Source organism: Hirundo rustica, chromosome 3 (assembly GCF_015227805.2).
Source record: "Hirundo rustica isolate bHirRus1 chromosome 3, bHirRus1.pri.v3, whole genome shotgun sequence".
Taxonomy (NCBI): Eukaryota; Metazoa; Chordata; class Aves; order Passeriformes; family Hirundinidae; genus Hirundo; species Hirundo rustica.
The window spans coordinates 49,819,530-49,837,791 of NC_053452.1; the positions used below are offsets into that span (position 1 = coordinate 49,819,530).

Here is an 18,262-nt window from a genome sequence, read left to right on the forward strand (position 1 = left end):
GTGCTACTTCACGTCTCTAGGCTATTTAATAGCCTTTTTTAATGACAAAGCACCTTGTTAAAGAGGAGAGGCTTTGCTTGAAGAGATATAACCATAAAGGCACTAAAGTAAGTATCAGACTTGATGGGCCTAGGTTGCTCAAGAGCTGCAAAAAACTTCTTGTGAGGTCTCTGTTGTTTGGAAACATCCTGCTGTCAAAGCTGTGCAGTGCAAATTGCATATGTGGCTTTGTGGGCAGATCTCAGCTGTTTATTTTTACACACTGCTAAATACGAACACTCACATTAGTAAATCTACTTGCAAATGCATTTCGGAAACACTTCAAATTTATTTTCCCACTCTATATCTCCGTGTTGAAAGAACTTCCAGACATTAATACCCATCAGTGGAAAGTGATTGTGATAGCTCAAATTTGAAATTAGAAAGTGCTTAAATAATTCACATTTCATAGAAAGTGACAGCAAACAAATTGCACGACACACCACCTTAGGAACAAACGTGGTTTATTTCCCATACAGCCACTCGCTCACAGGAGATCATTTGCACACCTCACAACTGCCTTGGCATTTCATGTAGAGTTTACTTCAGATGAAGGGAAAGACACAAATCACACCGCCTCAAGAATTAATTTACACTTCACTCTTCCTGTTGGCTTCAGTGACAGTGTCATGTACAGAACAACACTGGACCAGACACAGATATTCATTTTCCATTTATGAGTAACCAGAATGAAGTTTCAGTAATTGTGGATTTAAGCCAGTAGAAAATAACCCCTCCAGTGGTTCACCCAGTGAGTCCTCGAAGACCTCCTGGTTTGTAGGTCAGTAGTACCAGCCACTGGTATGATTAAACGGTACGATTAAAACTTGCCTGTTTACCTTAAACAGCAGTTCATGAGAATGATGATGATTGTCAGGTGGGGTACCATGGGATAGCTCTGGGATCGTGAGCAACTACATGCACCAAAGCATTGGGAAGAAGCAGATTGTACTCTGAATGACTGAATGACCAGAAAAGTCTCAGCTGAGGTATGAGAAAGGGAGTCCAAGCCACAGAAATCCATTCTCCTCACTCAAAATAAGCAATTAAAATAAAAAGCCCTGCTTCTGTCATAGAGGCTCAGTTCCAGCACGGAGCCAGCCAGCCACAAGAGCACTGCAACAGCCCGTGTAATTAATACCTCAGCCAGCCAGCAAGCACACTCCACTGTTTTGAGAGTAAGCAGTGCAGTAACCTCACCTGTCCCACAGCAGGCATTGCCCGTAAGAGGCAGTTGTGAAAACCAGAAGTGACTGTCTGCATGGATTCTGCCCAGCAATTTATATAATTGTCTGATGAGCAGATGAAACGATTCTGTTTGACTTCTCTGAGTCATTGCGCCAATCCCTACCATCTTCTGGAGCTCACTTGGCTAGGTTATTACATACTGATCCTATAATCAAACCTATGAGGGGGAAAAAGGGCCTGTCCTTAGGATTAAGGAAGATCAAGGTTATATAAGGGTGGGGCGAACCCGAGAGTGCTTATTATAGGAAGTGCTGGCAATGATGCCTCAATATTAAGGTCATCTTACATTTTGTCTTAAATAGCTAATGTGGAAATGATTACTTATGCCTTTCCTCTTCTAAGATGATAAATATGGAACTTGAACAGTCACATTTTTACTTACTCCCCACACCTGGGTTGTGTGCTGAGAGATTGAGAGGATCTGTTTGGCTAGATCTTAAACATGTATAACCTCTCCCCATCAAAAATCTGTAGAAATGGCAGGGAAATAAGGTCTTCAGAAAATGGGTGCAGACCAAGGTTTTCCTGGAAGTTTAAAGGAAAAAAAAAATTTCTTGTCAATTAACTAATCTCCTCACTCTGTATCTTCTGTGGTCACAACATACCTAGCTGTACATTTAATATTTTTCCTTTGAAGACAGGGCATGGTCCAAGTTAAACTGGTTTTTTTCCTCAGGACTCTTAAGACACACTGCAGCCCCCTAAAACACGGCATGCAATGAGGAATAAGAATCCTTACAGGGGTAACATCCTGTATAATTCACCCCTAGTTACAGTCTCTTAAAGGACTGCCTTCCATAGGCCGAAGGGTAGAACCTGCAAAGGAAGGCTCAGCAACCATCACCTGTGGGTGCATGGCCAACTTTCTGGGAATAAAGTTCGGGACCATAAACCTAACACACTCCAAGAAAGGTGTTAGAGGAGCATTGCCAGCAACACCGAAAGGCGTACTGTGACGGCTGGCAGGGAAAGTTTGTTGAGGTGACAGCTTAAGCGAGGCCCGGCGCCTGTGGAGGCCCAGAAAAGGTGACTTTGGTTACGGGACGGATTGTGGGGGTGGTGGATCCACGCTGGAACCAAGGCTGGTGATCCGGCCCCAGGCGAGCGGAGCGGGGCTCTCTGGACCCAAGGCCGCAGCCGTGCTCGCCGTGCCCTCCGCCCGCGCCACCGCCTGCTCAGGAGGGCTCGGGAGAGCTGCCGGAGCAGTGACCCCACGGCCGGGGACGGGCTCCCGGCTCGGCAGGGCCAGAGCCGGGCCCGGAGCCCCGAACCCGCGGCGCCCCCCCAGCCCCACACGCCGCTGCCGGTGGCCTCCGCGCACGCGCGCGGGGGACGCGGGGGAGCGCGCACGCGACATCCGGGCACCCCGCCCCCTCCGCCGAGGGACGGGGGGCCGCGCCGGCGCGCGCGCGCGCTCCCGGGCCTCGGCCCCGCCCCCCGGCGGCCCAGCCCCGCCCCGCGCGCTCGCCGGCCCTGGCACGCGCGCGCGCGGCCGGCGGGGGCGCGGCCGGAGCGGGGCCGCGCCGGGAGCCCCGCGGGCGGCGAGGCCGGGCCGGGAGAGGCGGGGCGAAGCGAAGAGAAGAGAGGCGAAGAGAAGCGGACCGAGCGCGGCGGCGGCGGCCGGAGCCCGGCGGGGGGGAAAGCGCCGGGCGCAGCGCAGGCTCCCGCGCCTGCTCGCCTGCCTGCGGAGCGACGGGGACGGGTGAGCCTCCGCTGCCGTCCGCGACCGGCGGGGGGAGCCGGGCCCCGCGTCCCGCCTGGGGCCGCGCCCGCTGCCCGGCAGCCGGGCGGTAAACAAATGGCGGCCCGGCGGGGGCCCGAGCGCCCGGGAGCGGCTCCCCGCCGCCGCCCCTGACAGGTCGCGGCTGGAAGAGGCCGCGGGGGGGGCTCGATGTGCGGCTCCTCGCCCGCCCCCCGTCCCCGCGGCGCCCGGAGCGCCGGGTGTGTGCCGGCCCGTGTAGGGGGCCGCTGCCGCCGGGCCCGCGGGTGGCGGCGGACCGAACTGTGCCGCGGCCGCTTCCTCTGACCCCGCGGTGCTGCCAGCGCTGTCGGGGTGTCGCGATAGCACGTGGGAGGGGCGTGGGGCCGGGGTCTGCCCGGTGCCGTGGAGACCGCAGTCGGAGAGTCGCCTTCCTGCGTGAAAGGAGGGGGAAGAGAGCAAATAATCCAGAGGTATTGCTGAAATCCTTCTCTAATCCCCCGTGTTTGTGTTATTTCGAGTAGATGTGCTCAGACCGTGCAAGAGGTGGTGTTTTCTCTCTTCTCTCAGTCCCGTTTTTTAATGGCAGTTTTTTGACGTGCGGTGGAGCCTTTGTTCCCCTCCTTTACGAAGGTACCGAGGGTTGTGTGCTTGTACTCCTGTGACCCCACGGGCCGGCAATCAGAAGCGTACAGGGAGGTGACAGCAGCTTGTTGAACGGCTCGCCCGTTGGAACAGTTGTGTGGCCTCACTTCCAGAAGTTCTAGTGTCGCTGTTGTTCGCAGCAGGTCTTCAGAATTCTTAAGGGAAATAACCCATGGGCTGGAGAAGTGGCTTTCTTTTGTTCTGTAGAGCTCTGCTCGGATTTGGCTGAGGAGCTTTTCATAATCCTTGTTTCCCTTTTGCTGATTGTATTGTTAATATGCCAGATGAGTGTTTGTTAGCATACTAGTCCAAACCCAGTGCCCCTGAAGTAACAGCCTCACCTTGTTTGTGCTAGCACTTAAGGCAAGATATCTCCTCTGCTTTCTCTAGAATTGGTGTGGAGTGCTTGATGTTTAAGTCCTTTACCTGGACACCTGCTTCACGTTGGGTGATACACCTGAACTTTTGCTGTGGTTTGGGAGGTTAAGGTTCCTGCATCCCTTTTGAGGAGGATGTCAGTTATTTATGGCCTTCCCCTCTTCACCCCTCTCCCAGAAGCACAAAAAATGTTAGAAGAACTTTGTTGGTAAGCGAGTACCTGGAATACTGAAAAATGTGCTGGTAGCTTTACTCCGTCTTCCACTCTGTATGTGTGTAAATATCTATGTGGAATTTCTCCATAATTGCCAAGTTTCATCAAGAGAAGAAATAGATTAGAGAGAGTGAATTTGGATTGTATTGCAAGCTGAGACTTTTTGAGCGGTCTCTTCTCTCATTTGCTTACAAAGTTAGAAGGTGTTAGAGGACAGGAGAATCCCAGCAGAATGGGCAAAGGCTATGCAAAAGCAGTGTTTTTACTCTACTGTCTGAACACTCTTCTACACTAAATTCTGCATTTAGTCAATTAACTTCTTAAATTTGGGTTATATTTCCCTTGCCTCCTACTTCGACATTAGAAGTCTATTGGGCAAAGTAAGTGCTGTGTTTTAAAAGAAGTATCTGGTTGGAAAGTTTCTGGACAAGGTTTCTGCATGATTTTGGACAGATAGGTTTTTAGGTTGTAAAGAGTGTCTGCAACAGAGGGTGTAGTCTGCAACGTTGGGAATAAGAGGGCATATGGTTATTAGTCTTCAAATGTGTTCCTGTGGCTGCTGCAGAATTCAGCTGTTTAAGAAACCTCTGTTTTGCCTTCAGTCCAATTGAACTAAAAGAAAGAAAATTTTCCTTATATCAATAGACCTATTTCTTTTGTGGGTTCTGTCTAAAAGGTGGTAAATGCTGTCTGCCTCTTGCAGTGAGATCCAGTGGAATAAAGATGGGAGCAGAGAATCATGTGTAGTCAACATTGTATTGGTGACAATTTCCCTTCAGTTTCCTTATCTACATGAAAAGAATGAAGATAATGTATCTATTGGTGGGATGGTTAGATTGTGTAAGGGGTGGTAAGTACTCCTGAACAGACCACAAAGAAACGAATATTTACATTATTGGAAGTTACAGAGAAATCTGGGTAAGCTGTCCTAAGTGTCAGGACACTGTCTAGTGTCAATACTGAATGAAGGAAAAAGGCTGAAAATTCTTGTAATATAAACTGGTCTGAAAGAGGCCAAGAGAGTTAAAATGGCAGGGGAGCTCTAGATTCTGACTTACTTTGCAAGCCACTGCTTTTAATAGTTAGTGTTTTAATGTGACTCTTGGTGCCTTTTTATAATTTTAAAGTAATCTGTTAATGTGTTTGAAGCTTCAGGACCCTGCAAACCCCTACAGTCAGTAGAACATCCAGTTGAGTAGACTGCCGTTTCTTACCAAATGTCCAACATTGATCTAAGTTCTTAATGTGAAATCAGGATGAAAAAATGATAGGTCTAAATTTACAGCTTGAGAATGAGAGGCATGGTGAGATAAGTTTCTGAGTGGTGTAGTTACAGCTGTTCATGTAAAACTTTAGGTAGTGGTTCAGGCTGACTGTGATACCTGGTTCAGACTTGGCTACAGAGATGCTGGGAGGTGGATGGTGTTTTGATGGAGTTCAGGCTTTTATTTGTCTATTTAGAAACACCTCTAGTACGAACTGTGGTTTTCCAAAAGTCCTGTTTGACAGAGAAATTTGTTGGTGTGATAGATTCATTGCAAATAGGATCTTTATAGGAGTATGCTTTATTGGCAAAGCTTTAATGCTCTTACAAAACCTTGTTTTGTCTGAGTCACTGCTGTCACCAGATAAGGAATGTGTTTGGATAGGATCGTTCAGCTGGAGTCCTTGGGTAAAAAGAAATAACATCAAGCCTGTTGACATTTGGAAAAGGCGGTCTAAATGATATTAGAGATAACAAATCGATGAATAATCGTATGTCCTAAAACCCTGAACAAACTGGTACTGAAGATGCTTGTTTTCGAGTTCTTCATTCATGTTAGAAACATATTGAAAGAGCTGGTATAACATGCTCACTGTGAGATATATTCCCAGCTTTCTGTCATCAACTGAGATAGGTGAGGTTTTGTTTAGAAAATAGTTTTATTTAAAACTGTCTTTCCTTTTTTTTTTTTTTTTTTTTTTTTTTTTTTTTTTTTTTTTTTTTTTTTACTGTTTTGTTGGTTTTAAAACCAAGCAGCTTGGAAGGGGGAAAAGCCTGACAGTTGCTGCAAAAAGTGTTTTTCATTTGATAAGAAAGGGAGATACCTGAAAATAGACTAGATTAAAGTTGTTAAAACTGTCTTATAATACCTTGTTTGTTTGTTTGTTTTAGTTCAAATTTTTCAAAATATTTTGAGACAAACTCCCATCTTTTCTACTTCAGTGTAATCTGATAAGGTATCCTTGTGGGTATGCCTGTTAATTTTTTTTGTGTACTTTCTATTTTGCTGCATATTAGTCAGGCCATTGTCTATAACAAGGTATCTTTTTTAACAGAAAAAATAACTTAATATGGACAGAATACATGACATTGCACTTAAGTGTAGGATGTTGGAGAGGAGTTCCTTTACATAGTCTATTAACTTTAAAGTTGTTTTCTCATTTTGCTGTGGGACCTGGATAAACTTGTGTAGTAAGACCTGGAACAGTATATTAATGAGATGTTTGGCCTGATTTCTGTAAGTATGCAGAGGTCAGGAATTCTTCGGCAGCAGCATGTATGAATTAAAATATTACATAAGAAGGATTTATTTTTGGTTTCTTTTGGGTAGTTGAAACTACCTACTGTAATACAGAATGCATTATTTTTTCCAGTAGTTCTGTTTCTGGTTACTGAGAAATGGCTTATTTTCTTTCCTGCTTTTCTGGAGGATTTGTGAGTTGGTACTGGGATAAGAATATCATTGTTTCTTTGGGCATATCACCTCGGTTTCACCTCTCTTACGTTTGAGTGGTAATCCTTGGGTATGAAGGCAAGGAAGAAGCATCTTGTTACAACAAAAAGCTTTTTAATAGTAAGCAACTGCTTAATAAGTTCCCATGTATTAAGACTGAAGATGGATAAATTTTAACTAGAATAAAATGCAGTCATAAAGGAATCAAACTTTATTTATTTCTTTTAGTTCTCTAGCTGTTGCAATCTTTCATACGAGGTTTTGGGGTTTTTTTCCCTGAAGTGGTCAGGGCAGTGAATTAAATGCAGTAGGTCAGAATAATAACTTTTAATAATCTCTTACGGCCTTAACTATAATTAGGTTACCATCCAGTGTGACTAAGAGCTAGCAATAAGCTAAAATGACAGAACTTAGGTTGTACTTGGGAAGTCTTATTTAAAAACTTTAAAATCTACAAAAAAATTCAGTGTTTGTAGCCCCAGACAGTGTAAGCACATGACCTTTTAAGGGGATCGTACATACAGAAAATAATGTCTACACCTGAAATGGAACCTTACTTCTGATCTCATTTCTTACAGAATCTGCAGCATTTGAGGAGTCACACTGTGTTCAAGTTCAGAAGTGCTTTACACATGAAATCTACTGGCTCTCTAGCTGATTCTGCCCTGTCACCGTCTCAACAGGTAGAGTGCTTTTGTGCCTGAGCCATGCAGCAAGTGTAGCTGTTCCTCGTGTGGTTGTCCTGTGTCATGTGTGGCCAAAGGCACATTGAGGTCTTTGGGTTTCTTCTCTGGGGAATCTGTCAAGGAAGCAAGAATGAATGCATGGCAGATCTGTCACAAAAGTACTCTGAAGAAAAGCTTAGTAGTCTTGCTTTTGATTTTTAGCACTCTTTTAACTGAGTTTAACAGGGATAGAAGAAATTGTTCTGTCATTTCATCAGAGCTTCTGTTCCAAAATGTAACAAAGCCAGACACATAGGGCATCAATGGAGGGTCCACTTCAGATGAAGCAGTGTTTTGCTTTGGTTCTTTTCTCCTTGAATGCTTTTTTTTTTTTTTTTGGTCCTTTTCTTTTTTTTTTTTCTTTCTTTTCAATTTTGGCTGCAAGAAATAATTTCACTGTATTCTCTGAATACAGTAGGAAGATAGTTTGCCACTAGGAAGAAAGGATATTTGGGGCAGGGGCAGGCGTGGAACAGTCTTCCTTATAAGGCTGGTAAAAAAAAGACTGCAATTTCCTATAAGTCTAATGCTCATTATTTATGCTGTATTTAGAGATTTCTCTTTTTTTTGGTCTGTTTTTTTGTGAGGTGGATAAATAGTTTTGATTTATGCTTAAAAAAACCAGCTAGTATATATTCCTTCTATGCTAGACCTCTGATAAAACTAGAATCTTTCCAGAAATATGTGTCCCCCTGAGGGTTTTTTTCCTTGCAGTAAAAAGCTATGTTTTAGTGTAACCTTCTTCTGCCTCTTTTATGGAAAGCATAATAATAGTGATGGTAATGGTTGAAGTAGCGTCCTGCTTACATAGTGAGCTTCAGTAATTGGAGCTCTTTTCATGTTTTCAGTGATTAACAGTAAATTAATGTAGACTCATTCTAGTATGTTCAGTATGTGCAGTCACTACCAGCCAGGGAAGATGCTCTTGTCTTTGTTGTGGATGAATTTATGTTTGAGAATGCAGTGAACACTCATCCATCCAGCTGGTTTGAATATAGTTTTAGCTTTCCTGGTCTGCCTTGTAACAGAAATCAGGGTTGTCCTGATAAACTTCGGTTGGGGCGCGCTAATTAGTATCGTGTAAAGTTGAGAATTTAAGTCTGAAAGAGAAGCTTCTGACAGAAACCTGGGTAAAAGATGGAAGAGTGAGAAATACAGCTGTCTCTTCTGATGCCTTGGACTGGCTGCCTGGAACAGGGGCTAGACAGGGTTAGAGAATAAGGTGAGTATTTATTAAAGGCCTTTAACAGATACACCTTGGGCAGTGCAGGAGCCTTGCAGAGGCTACGCCCAAGATGGATGACAGTCACGAGTTTTTTGGGCAGATATAAGTTTGGTCTATTTACACATCAGGGGTTAATTGTCCAATTACAGCTTCAGGTAATGAAGTCACATTCTCCCAGTTTGCTCTCCCCAAATTAATTTTTGTTTATACTTTTCGTGGCTTGAGGCTGTGATGATGACCTTAGTTCTCAGGCCTGGAAGGATTGTTTTGTCTGACCAAACTGTGATGAGAGCTTACTAACATTCTGTATGAAGTTCAGAGTTACACATTAATCCAGTACAGGATCTGAAAAATACAAAAGCTAAAACTTAAGGCATCACTTCTGCAGTGTCCAAAACAAAAAGGAATTTTTAGTGTGGTTTGCATGTATTTGCTTGTGGGTGGATTTGGATGCGCCTGGGAGTTTAAACCTGTAGTACAGCTTGTGTCTCTAGTCTTCTACTTCCCTGAAGCAGTAATGTAAGAACCTGTTGGTCTATTCAGTTGAATTTGATAGAAGAGTCTGTAGGTTTGATGAATAAAAGGTGGCTGTGTAATGGAGGGCTCCAAGAGCAGTAGTGGTTGCTGTGATTTCCTGTCTATTGGCCCCAAATAATTCATATAGGAAGAGAGTGAGCAAGCAGGCTTTGGGTTTGATAATACTCAGTACAGTTTTTGTGGTATAGAAGAAGGTGAGAGCTCACACTTACAACTGAAGCACTGTGTGTCTGAAACCCTTATTATGCTATTTTAATGTTTGTGTTACAACAGCAACTGGAAATCACGTGGCTGTAGCAGCTGGAATTTTAATCCTTTTAATTATGACAGATTTTCAAAGCATGTTCTGGCTGATTTAGTCAGCTGACTGTATAGTATGTACAATAACATCAAGTGATGGCACAAATTCTGAGAGCAGTGGTCACCTCACTGGAACGGGATGTATTTTTAGGTTTCTCTGCTAGTAACAGTCGAGTGTATGTACTTCGGCACCCTGAACTGCAGGAACTGAAGCTGATTGCTGACACTACACTATCAGAAAAGGACAGCTGTTGGTTCTTGCTGTAGTCATTGTTCTGATTCTGTCTTCTGACCATATTGTGACAAGGAACACAGTGGGATATAAACACTGTAAATATTTTTGGCATGTGTTTTAACGGCAGGTGTTTTTCTTTATGTCAGCAATGGCATTCTTTGTTAGCCCTTTCAATTTGCTGTATTAGAGGAAATAAAAGGACTTGTTACCTCCAGCGAGAATTTTCTTTATCTCTCCTTCACCCAACAGTTTTTTTTCTTTACAAAGCAGTATTTGGGAAGAGGGTGGTTCTTGTTCTCCATATGGTACTAATGATATATTGGTTGTGGTTCTTTAATGGAAAAATATTCATATATGAATGCTCTTAATCTATGAATGAAAGAGGTGCTAAGTTCTGCGGTTTACAAAGTTAGCTTACAAAATAGTGAGTCATGGCCATTTGCTGACTAATCAGTGTGCTATTTCTTGAGGTCTTATCTATTTATTTTATTAGTTTGATAGGGTCATTTTTTTTTCTTTTGGACTTAAATTGCAGTTTAAGAATTGAATTATATCAGAAGTCTAAAGTAGTTCAAGCAGTCCAGGAACTCATGACTGCCCAAAACAGCTGTTGAGTTTGAAGCTCAAGTATTAAAATTAAAAATGCATAAAAAGACATTAATATATTTAAAGAGACTTCATAGTAACTTATAAATAAAATACAACATTCTGACTAAATTGAAGTTTTGCAGCAGGTGGTGAGGAGTTAAAGGTTGTAAGCAGAACACAGAATTTTACTGAATGTTTTGCTGATGGTCTACTGACGTCTGAAAATATTTCAAATTATATGTTTAGAAAATGAGCCAAAGGATTTGAATTTTAAGATAAACGGCAAATAATATCAAGCTTCTTGGTGACCAGTAAAATTCTTATTTATAGAAACTGAGAGAATAAGTTGTTTCAGTTATTTAATTGATTTTGTGCATCACTGTTTCTTGATAAAACCAACCTGAAGCATCTGTAGTGGAACAAATTAGCATCCAGCTATTGATAAGACTTGGGATTTTACTGTCAGCTTTAGCTTTCAAACACTTTGTTAGTGATATTTGATGTTTTCACCAGATTTTGTTTCCTTCTTACTTTGAAAGGTAATTTGCTTATATGAAATAATTAAGTTTTGATGAATATTAGTTTATGAGTGAAGGGAGTTCAGGAGCCTGAGAAAAGCCAGTTATCATTGTGCAACTCAGGTTTCAGAATCTGACTTGTAAAGACCAAGATAGTGTGCTGGGGAGGAGGATGTTTTACTGTCTTAATAGAATGTTCTGTGTAAGCTCAGGCTATTTAAAGATAGTATTTAATGATGGTTGACTAATTTAGGGTATGTCTCCAGAAACGGTGCAGGCATACATGAGTTTGTGTTCTGTGCTGCTGCGTGTGGGCCAGCTTTGGTCTAGAAGCAGTAGAATAGTGCTGGCTTAGCACTTTGTGCTAGTTTTCCAGCATAATTGATGTACGTCCCCTTTCTGGGTTAAGTGAAAGTGGCTCTTCTGCCTTGCCCCAAAATCAGTAAAATCTTGGCCCAGATTGCTGTCATGCAACACACTGTGACATCGTCTGATGGTGTTGATGTGAAATTCCCACTGGAGTCCAAGGGTCACAATCAGTATGGAATGGGCTACAGGCAGCCACGAGGGTCTGGAATGGGTGCGTGTCTCCACCCGCTCTATGAGCGTGGAGCCGTGCGCTGGCAGCACCTGGGGCAGCCCAGGCTGCCCTCACTGCTGTGGGAGTCCTGTGAGTCTTGACAGCACTACTCCCCAGGCTGCTGTCAGACTGCACCCAGCTTTTCCACCCAGTGGGAAAGGGCATTGGCAGCTCATGACATGAGTGCCCTCTTTTCACCTGGGGTACTGTCAAGTGGATGGTGAAGCTGCTGGATAGGGTGAGGGCATCCATAACCCCCGCAGTGAGGCAGAGCTCATCTCAGGTACCCTCACGGGCAGGTGTGACCTGTGCAGCTGAGACCAGTTAAGCAACACACTGTCCCATCTTAAGACCGCCATAGGTACTCCTGCCCTGAACACACCCGCATGCTGCTCTCCTAGTGGCTCACTTCCGGCCAGCTTGAAGTGAGCAGGCTGTTGCTTTATGGAAGCAGGATTCTGTTTAGATAGATGAAGCAGGGGCTGGGCTCTCTGAAGGCCCTGGAATTATAAATTAGTAATTGTCTTTCTCAGTGCTATTTCCATTTTGCCTTATGAACTTTAAAATATTCACATAACCTGAGAGCTTCCTTTTGATCTCTGTTCACCTGTTGACTTGAGAAGTAGTTTGGTTTCAGTATTGATGGCAATTTCTGAGATTTTCATTGGTCTAGCGACAGGCCACGGTATTTGGCAAGAATTACTCAGGGCTTTGCTGGAAGAATTAAAATTATCATCAGAGAAGTCGAATAATTTCTTGATTCTTAACATGTTTAGTCTCTTTGTAGTAGATGCTATCTGACTTAATTTGCAAATCAAAAGCAGATTGTGTGCCAGAGATTGCAAAAATGTTGAACAAGTCAGTCACTGAGTCCATTAACTGATACACTTGACAATTTATTCAAAACTTAGTGTTACTCAGTTTATGAATGCTAAGGTATGGTGGGGGAAATTCAGCTGTGTTTTGCCTGCTAAGTGTAGCACATATGCTTTTTTGTTAAAAGTGTTCAGGAGAGTGGGTGGCTAAAATATTTAAGTTATCCAAATTACGACACATGGGGGTATGAGGACTGATTGCCACTTAAAGTTGGCATGAATTTCAAAGCATTATAAAAGAATACAAGTGAGTGAAGTGTCATCACACAGATTTCTATTTAAATGCTTTAAATTATTTAAAGTAGAGTGTCTAAAAGGCACTTTTGTTTCCTTTTGCATTCAGTTTGAAGAGAAGCAGTTTTCTTTTTATAGTTTAGAGTAATTTTAATTTAAGAAGGTTTAATGCATTAAACCTGAAGTGTTTAGTCTAAAGACAATGCATGAGAGCACTTGTTAGCAGAATAAGGAACTATTTTTATTAATATTAAATTCTTTGAGCATTTTATTTCTCAAGGAAATTGCTAGAGGGGGAAGAGTAAGGAAAAAATGGAACTGAGCAATGTATTTTTGAAACGGTATTTTTGAGATCTGGCTCTGTGCAAGTCATTCACTGATACCTCTGAACTTTAATCCCTACTGGTATCACTTCTGAGAGGGAGTTGTTAAGAGCATAGGGGAGAGCTTTGTAACTTGTGTGGGCTTGCACTCCAGCAAGAGAGCAGTTCCAGACTTTCTTAAAGTATGATACAAAGACACAAAGTTTACTCATTTTTTTATTAAAATTATTATTATTTTTCCATGCCACAGCAAAGAATTGAATTTTTTGTTGGTGTCAATATGTTGTTAGAGATTGCACCATGGATGTACATGTATTTTGATTTTTATTGCTGTTTGGCCTTGTTATGCAGAATTGTTGATAACTTTACGCCTTGAATTGCTGGTATTGTGACCAGGGTGGCCATAGGATGCATTAAAGAATTACCTTTTGTGGGTAGGACTTATTTAATATGTAGTGTAATAATGCAGTATTATTGCTACTCTTGTACAACAACCACTGTAGAAAGTAAAGGGAGGGGCTATAGGCTATAGATGAGGAAAAAGATTGAAGAGCTGTTGTAAAGGACTGCAGTCTGTCAGAAGCAGGAGTGGGAAGAGAATGGGACATGGCATAGAATTGAGATGTGTCAGGGCATTTCTTTGAAATGTTACATACTTATTTTCTTAAAATGTCTACCGGTCAAGCATGCAAAACTGCAAATAGTAGCTAGTAAATATTAACACTATTGAGTTAATATTTTATGCTGTTTTCTCCTTTCTCTTTACTCAGGATTGGATTTACAGTCATGGAGGAACATCAGCAACACTTACACTGTGTGAACTGTGTCAGCCGTCGTTGTATGACCAGACCAGAGCCAGGCATTTCCTGTGATTTGATTGGCTGCCCCTTGGTTTGTGGAGCAGTTTTTCACTCATGTAAAGCCGAGGAACATCGCATGTTATGTCCACTTGAAAGAGTGCCTTGTTTGAATAGTGGCTTTGGATGTCCCTTCATAGTAGCCCGAAATAAAATAGCTGATCATCTAGAGGTTTGTCCTGCAAGTGTGGTATGTTGTACCATGGAGTGGAATAGATGGCCAGTCAGTTATGCTGACCGCAAATCGTACGAAAACCTGAGTAAAGATGTTGATGAAGTGGAGCAGCTAGATATGGCTTTAGCTCTGCAAGACCAGCGCATGTTGTTAGAATCACTTAAAGTAGCAACTATGATGTCAAAAGCAGGTGATCAAATACCAGAATCCAGAGAGCAAACCTCAGTCAAATCAAGTGCCCCCAGTACAGTGCATACCAATGGTTTGATGCCTGTAGATGAAGAGTCCTATGGTGCACTTTATCAAGCTACTGTAGAAACGACAAGGAGTTTAGCTGCTGCTCTGGATATCCTGAACACTGCTACAAGGGACATTGGTATGTTAAGTTCAAACCTCTGTATTTCACCACATGAAATGAAGGAAGATGCCAAGATTAAAGAACAAGCTTCTAGTGGCATTATTCAGGAGAAAAAGTCTGACTCTGAAAATCCAGATGAAGATAATGTAGGAGCTGTTGGGGGAATGAACTTCGATAGCCTGAGTCAAAATTCACAAATGGAGCAAAATGGTTCTTGTGATATTTGTTATGATGTAGTGCAAAACCATGACTTAAATCTAAACCTCAGTAACTCCTCGCTTTTATGTAATGGCTTTCATGTAGAAAATGAATGTTCAAAGGTGTTGGACCACAGTGAAGATCTCGGTGTATCTAATTCAAAGCCGTCCAGTGTAGCAAATGGTGAATGTACTGCATCTCATGATGATGAAGCATTACAGTCCTGCAGCTCCTGCCCTGTAACAGCACAAGTTGAAGTAATACCAGCTGATCACTTAGTTAATGGCAATGCTAATCATGTACTACTTCCTCATAATGCTAATGAAGAAGAAATGTTAGAGAGACAAGTGGAGCAAGAAAGATTGAGAAACATAGATGCATTTTCACTTTTACGGCATCGATCGTACAGATTCCTTGTTAATCATTATTGGTCAACACCAAAAGAAGACAAAGCTGTTGATACATCAGATTTGGAGATAACAGAAGATCCTATGGGTCTTCAGGGAATTGATCTAATCACTGCAGCTCTGTTGTTTTGCCTAGGAGATTCTCCCGGAGGTAGGGGGATATCAGAAAGTCGTGCTGTCGATGTGTATCACGTTGACTTCGGGACCCAAACATTTTCTCTCCCATCTGCTATACTGGCCACAAATACAATGGTGGGGGAAATAGCTTCAGCTTCTGCATGTGATCATGCCAACCCACAGCTCTCAAATCCAAGTCCGTTCCAGACCCTTGGATTGGATTTGGTATTGGAATATGTGGCTAGATACCAAACAAAACAGCGTTCAATGTTTACATTTGTTTGTGGACAGTTGTTTAGAAGGAATGAATTTTCGTCGCATTTTAAGAATGTGCATGGAGACATTCATGCTGGCCTTAATGGCTGGATGGAGCAGAGGTGTCCTTTGGCATATTATGGGTGCACGTATTCTCAACGAAGGTTTTGCCCTTCAACACAAGGGGCAAAAATTATTCATGACCGCCACTTACGGTCATTTGGAGTTCAGCCTTGTATATCCACAGTATTAGTAGAACCAGCAAAAAGCTGCTTAATTGGACTACACAATGACCATCTGAGTAGTCTGCCTTTTGAGGTGCTGCAGCACATTGCTAGTTTTCTAGATGGCTTTAGTTTATGTCAGCTTTCAAGAGTGTCACGTTTAATGAGAGATGTGTGTGGAAGCTTGCTTCAAGCACGTGGAATGGTGATACTGCTTTGGGAGAAGAGAAAGTGCCCAGAAGGAAGTTCCTGGCAGGTAAAAGAAAAGGTAAGTTACTTTTTTTTTTTTTTTTTTTTTGAAGGTGAAAGCATTACTCTGGTCCTGTTTCTGCATTTTCTCTTAATATTATGTCTGTTATTACTGAATTTTGGTATAATAGCCTTTCAAGAAACAGATTGTTGTATAGAAGAAGTGGAAATTGCTGCAGATTGTCTCAGTCTTTTCTACACTTGGTGAAGTGAAAGTAGAGTCTGTCTAGTTTTTGCTGGATGTAAGTAAATTAACTTCTGGTTTTTTCCAATATTTTAAAATGCTAAAAGATTACTCTGTTATTTGCTTTAAGATCAATATTCTACAGAAGTGGGAAAGCTGCCTACAAAATTTGCTTTCCTTGCCTATGTAGAGTGCAGCATTTTTTTTTTCAAACTCGTTGAAATCATATCTATTACCTTGGTACTGAATGACTTAAATATTGAAATAATTTAAAACCTTTGGATGACCTTTGTGTAATACAGTTTTTACCATTCTCGCCACCTCAAACTGCAGAGTATTTGCAGCACTCATTTGGAGCTGCAGAAGTTGATAAGAAACAAACTGTTGTGGCTGGTCTTAAAGTACCTTGTCATCTAACTTCTGATTGTATCTATTTTGTGGACACAAAAAAATATTGCCTTTTTTCTTCCCAGTGTTCAGAGTTGTTTTGGAGTCTGAATCAGCCTTGGGACCAACAATACTAAATTCTGTATAGTGTATTTTTAGCACGTTGATTTTTAGTAAGAGTTATTGACAACATTACTTGAAAGTTTTATGGCACAAGGATGTAATTTCCTGCTCTGAGTTCGGGTGTCTTAAAACATTGTGAGCCTAAGTGCAGCTTATTTTCTAGGTTTGGCGCTTCAGTACAGCCTTCTGTACTGTGAATGAGTGGAAGTTTGCTGACATTGTGAGCATGGCTGACCACTTGAAGAAGTGTAGCTACAACGCTGTGGAGAGAAGAGAGGAGGCTGTGCCGCTGCCTTGTATGTGTGTGACACGAGAGCTCACCAAGGAGGGACGTTCACTGCGCTCTGTTTTGAAACCAGTACTTTAAGCATTGCAGCCACTCCAATTGCACATACACTCAAGCACCTGATATAACCTCCGTAATATTATGAGACACTTTATTAATGTACTAAAGATACTTTCTAGCTAAATCTACTCTGTCACTGTGTATATAAGGTTTGAAGTGACATTTATTTTTTATAATACTGTTTAGCTGGAAAGTAATGAAAGTTGCCTTAACATTTGAAAAATTTGGAACTTGCTGGACAGGGTAGTTTTATCTAACTTATATAATTTAAGAACAAAATCCTAAATTGTGTTTTCTGATTCACTGGTGCCCATGTAGCTATTGACTGATAACATTTCAAAAATGGCCTCTAAATGGTATCCACATTTGGATAGGAAACACGGAACTGTAGTGAGAGGAAAGTATTGTCCAAATCCTGTACTTTCTGTATCTGGTTGGTTGTTTGTTTTTTTTTTTAACAAATTATAATCCAAATATTTGAAAGAAAAGGAATTCAAAACTTTATAGTAGATGTCTCAAACACAGCATTTTAAGCACATCTTTTCTCACTAAATCAGTGTTCTACTGCTCTTCCTAGTTAACAGGTGATCTAGGATCAGCTTTTTTTTTTTTTTTTTAAAGGGTTTTTAGAAATGATCTCAGTGGACTCAGATTTACAGCAGCTTAATTTTTAGTACAACTTCGTTTTGACATGTCAACAATTGCTATTTTTTCTTCTGAACCCTTAACAGTTGTTTTACTTCTGGGAGCAACACTTTTAGAGCTAAAAACATGGAATACTAGTTTTTACTCTCACACCTACAATTATATCAGTGTCAAATGTTCAGAAAGTTTTTCCTTGTCCCACAGTTGGCTGAGGGTTAAATTGCTTGAGCAGTCAGAAATTTAAAGTATGTGATGAACAGTTAATGAATTTATAGTGCAGCTAATGAAAGGGCTTTACTTGTTCTGTGGTATTGTGAGATGTATTGTCTCCTTTTCTGTTAATTTGTCTATAAAAATGCTGCTTTTTTAAGGAGCATTTTAAATTACTGGTATGTATAGCAAATGTATCATCTTCATAAGATGAGACATGATTTGTTTATTGCATAAGGCATATCAGAAATGTTATGTTAAACCACATTTGTGAAATCAATAACTCCAATTTGCTTCCAGTCTTCCATAAGAAAAGATCTTACAAAGAGTTTGTGAACAGAGAATACATGCTATGAAAAATGGCCTAGTATAGCAAAATTTTAATAACTTGAACTCACTTTCCAACTTGTTTGTGTTACTGTCGGTATCTCTAGCCTGTTGCACTTA

At 41.7% G+C, this 18,262-nt stretch overlaps 1 protein-coding gene across 4 annotated transcripts; it reads left to right on the top strand.

Moving 5' to 3' along the window:
* The first annotated feature begins 2,894 nt into the window (after positions 1-2,894).
* Positions 2,895-17,380, top strand: FBXO30 (F-box protein 30). 4 transcript variants are annotated; one of them, XM_040059522.2, is made up of 4 exons: positions 2,895-2,989; positions 7,519-7,623; positions 13,851-15,939; positions 16,778-17,380. In XM_040059522.2, the coding sequence occupies exons 3-4, from the start codon at positions 13,867-13,869 to the stop codon at positions 16,979-16,981; spliced, it is 2,277 nt and encodes a 758-aa protein (XP_039915456.1). In that variant the 5' UTR covers positions 2,895-2,989; positions 7,519-7,623; positions 13,851-13,866; the 3' UTR covers positions 16,982-17,380. The 4 variants fall into 4 exon arrangements, with proteins under 4 accessions (XP_039915456.1, XP_039915458.1, XP_039915457.1 ...); XM_040059523.2 differs by lacking the exon at positions 2,895-2,989 and adding an exon at positions 3,323-3,459; XM_058419954.1 differs by lacking the exon at positions 2,895-2,989 and adding an exon at positions 4,198-4,217.
* The last annotated feature ends 882 nt before the right edge of the window (positions 17,381-18,262 follow it).

Bases quoted from the DNA above. Each gene is read 5' to 3' on its own strand.
- FBXO30 (XM_040059522.2), top strand. From the start codon at position 13,867: ATGGAGGAACATCAGCAACACTTACACTGTGTGAACTGTGTCAGCCGT. The intron at 15,940-16,777 runs GTAAGTTACTTT...CTTATTTTCTAG, and splicing joins CCTGGCAGGTAAAAGAAAAG to GTTTGGCGCTTCAGTACAGC.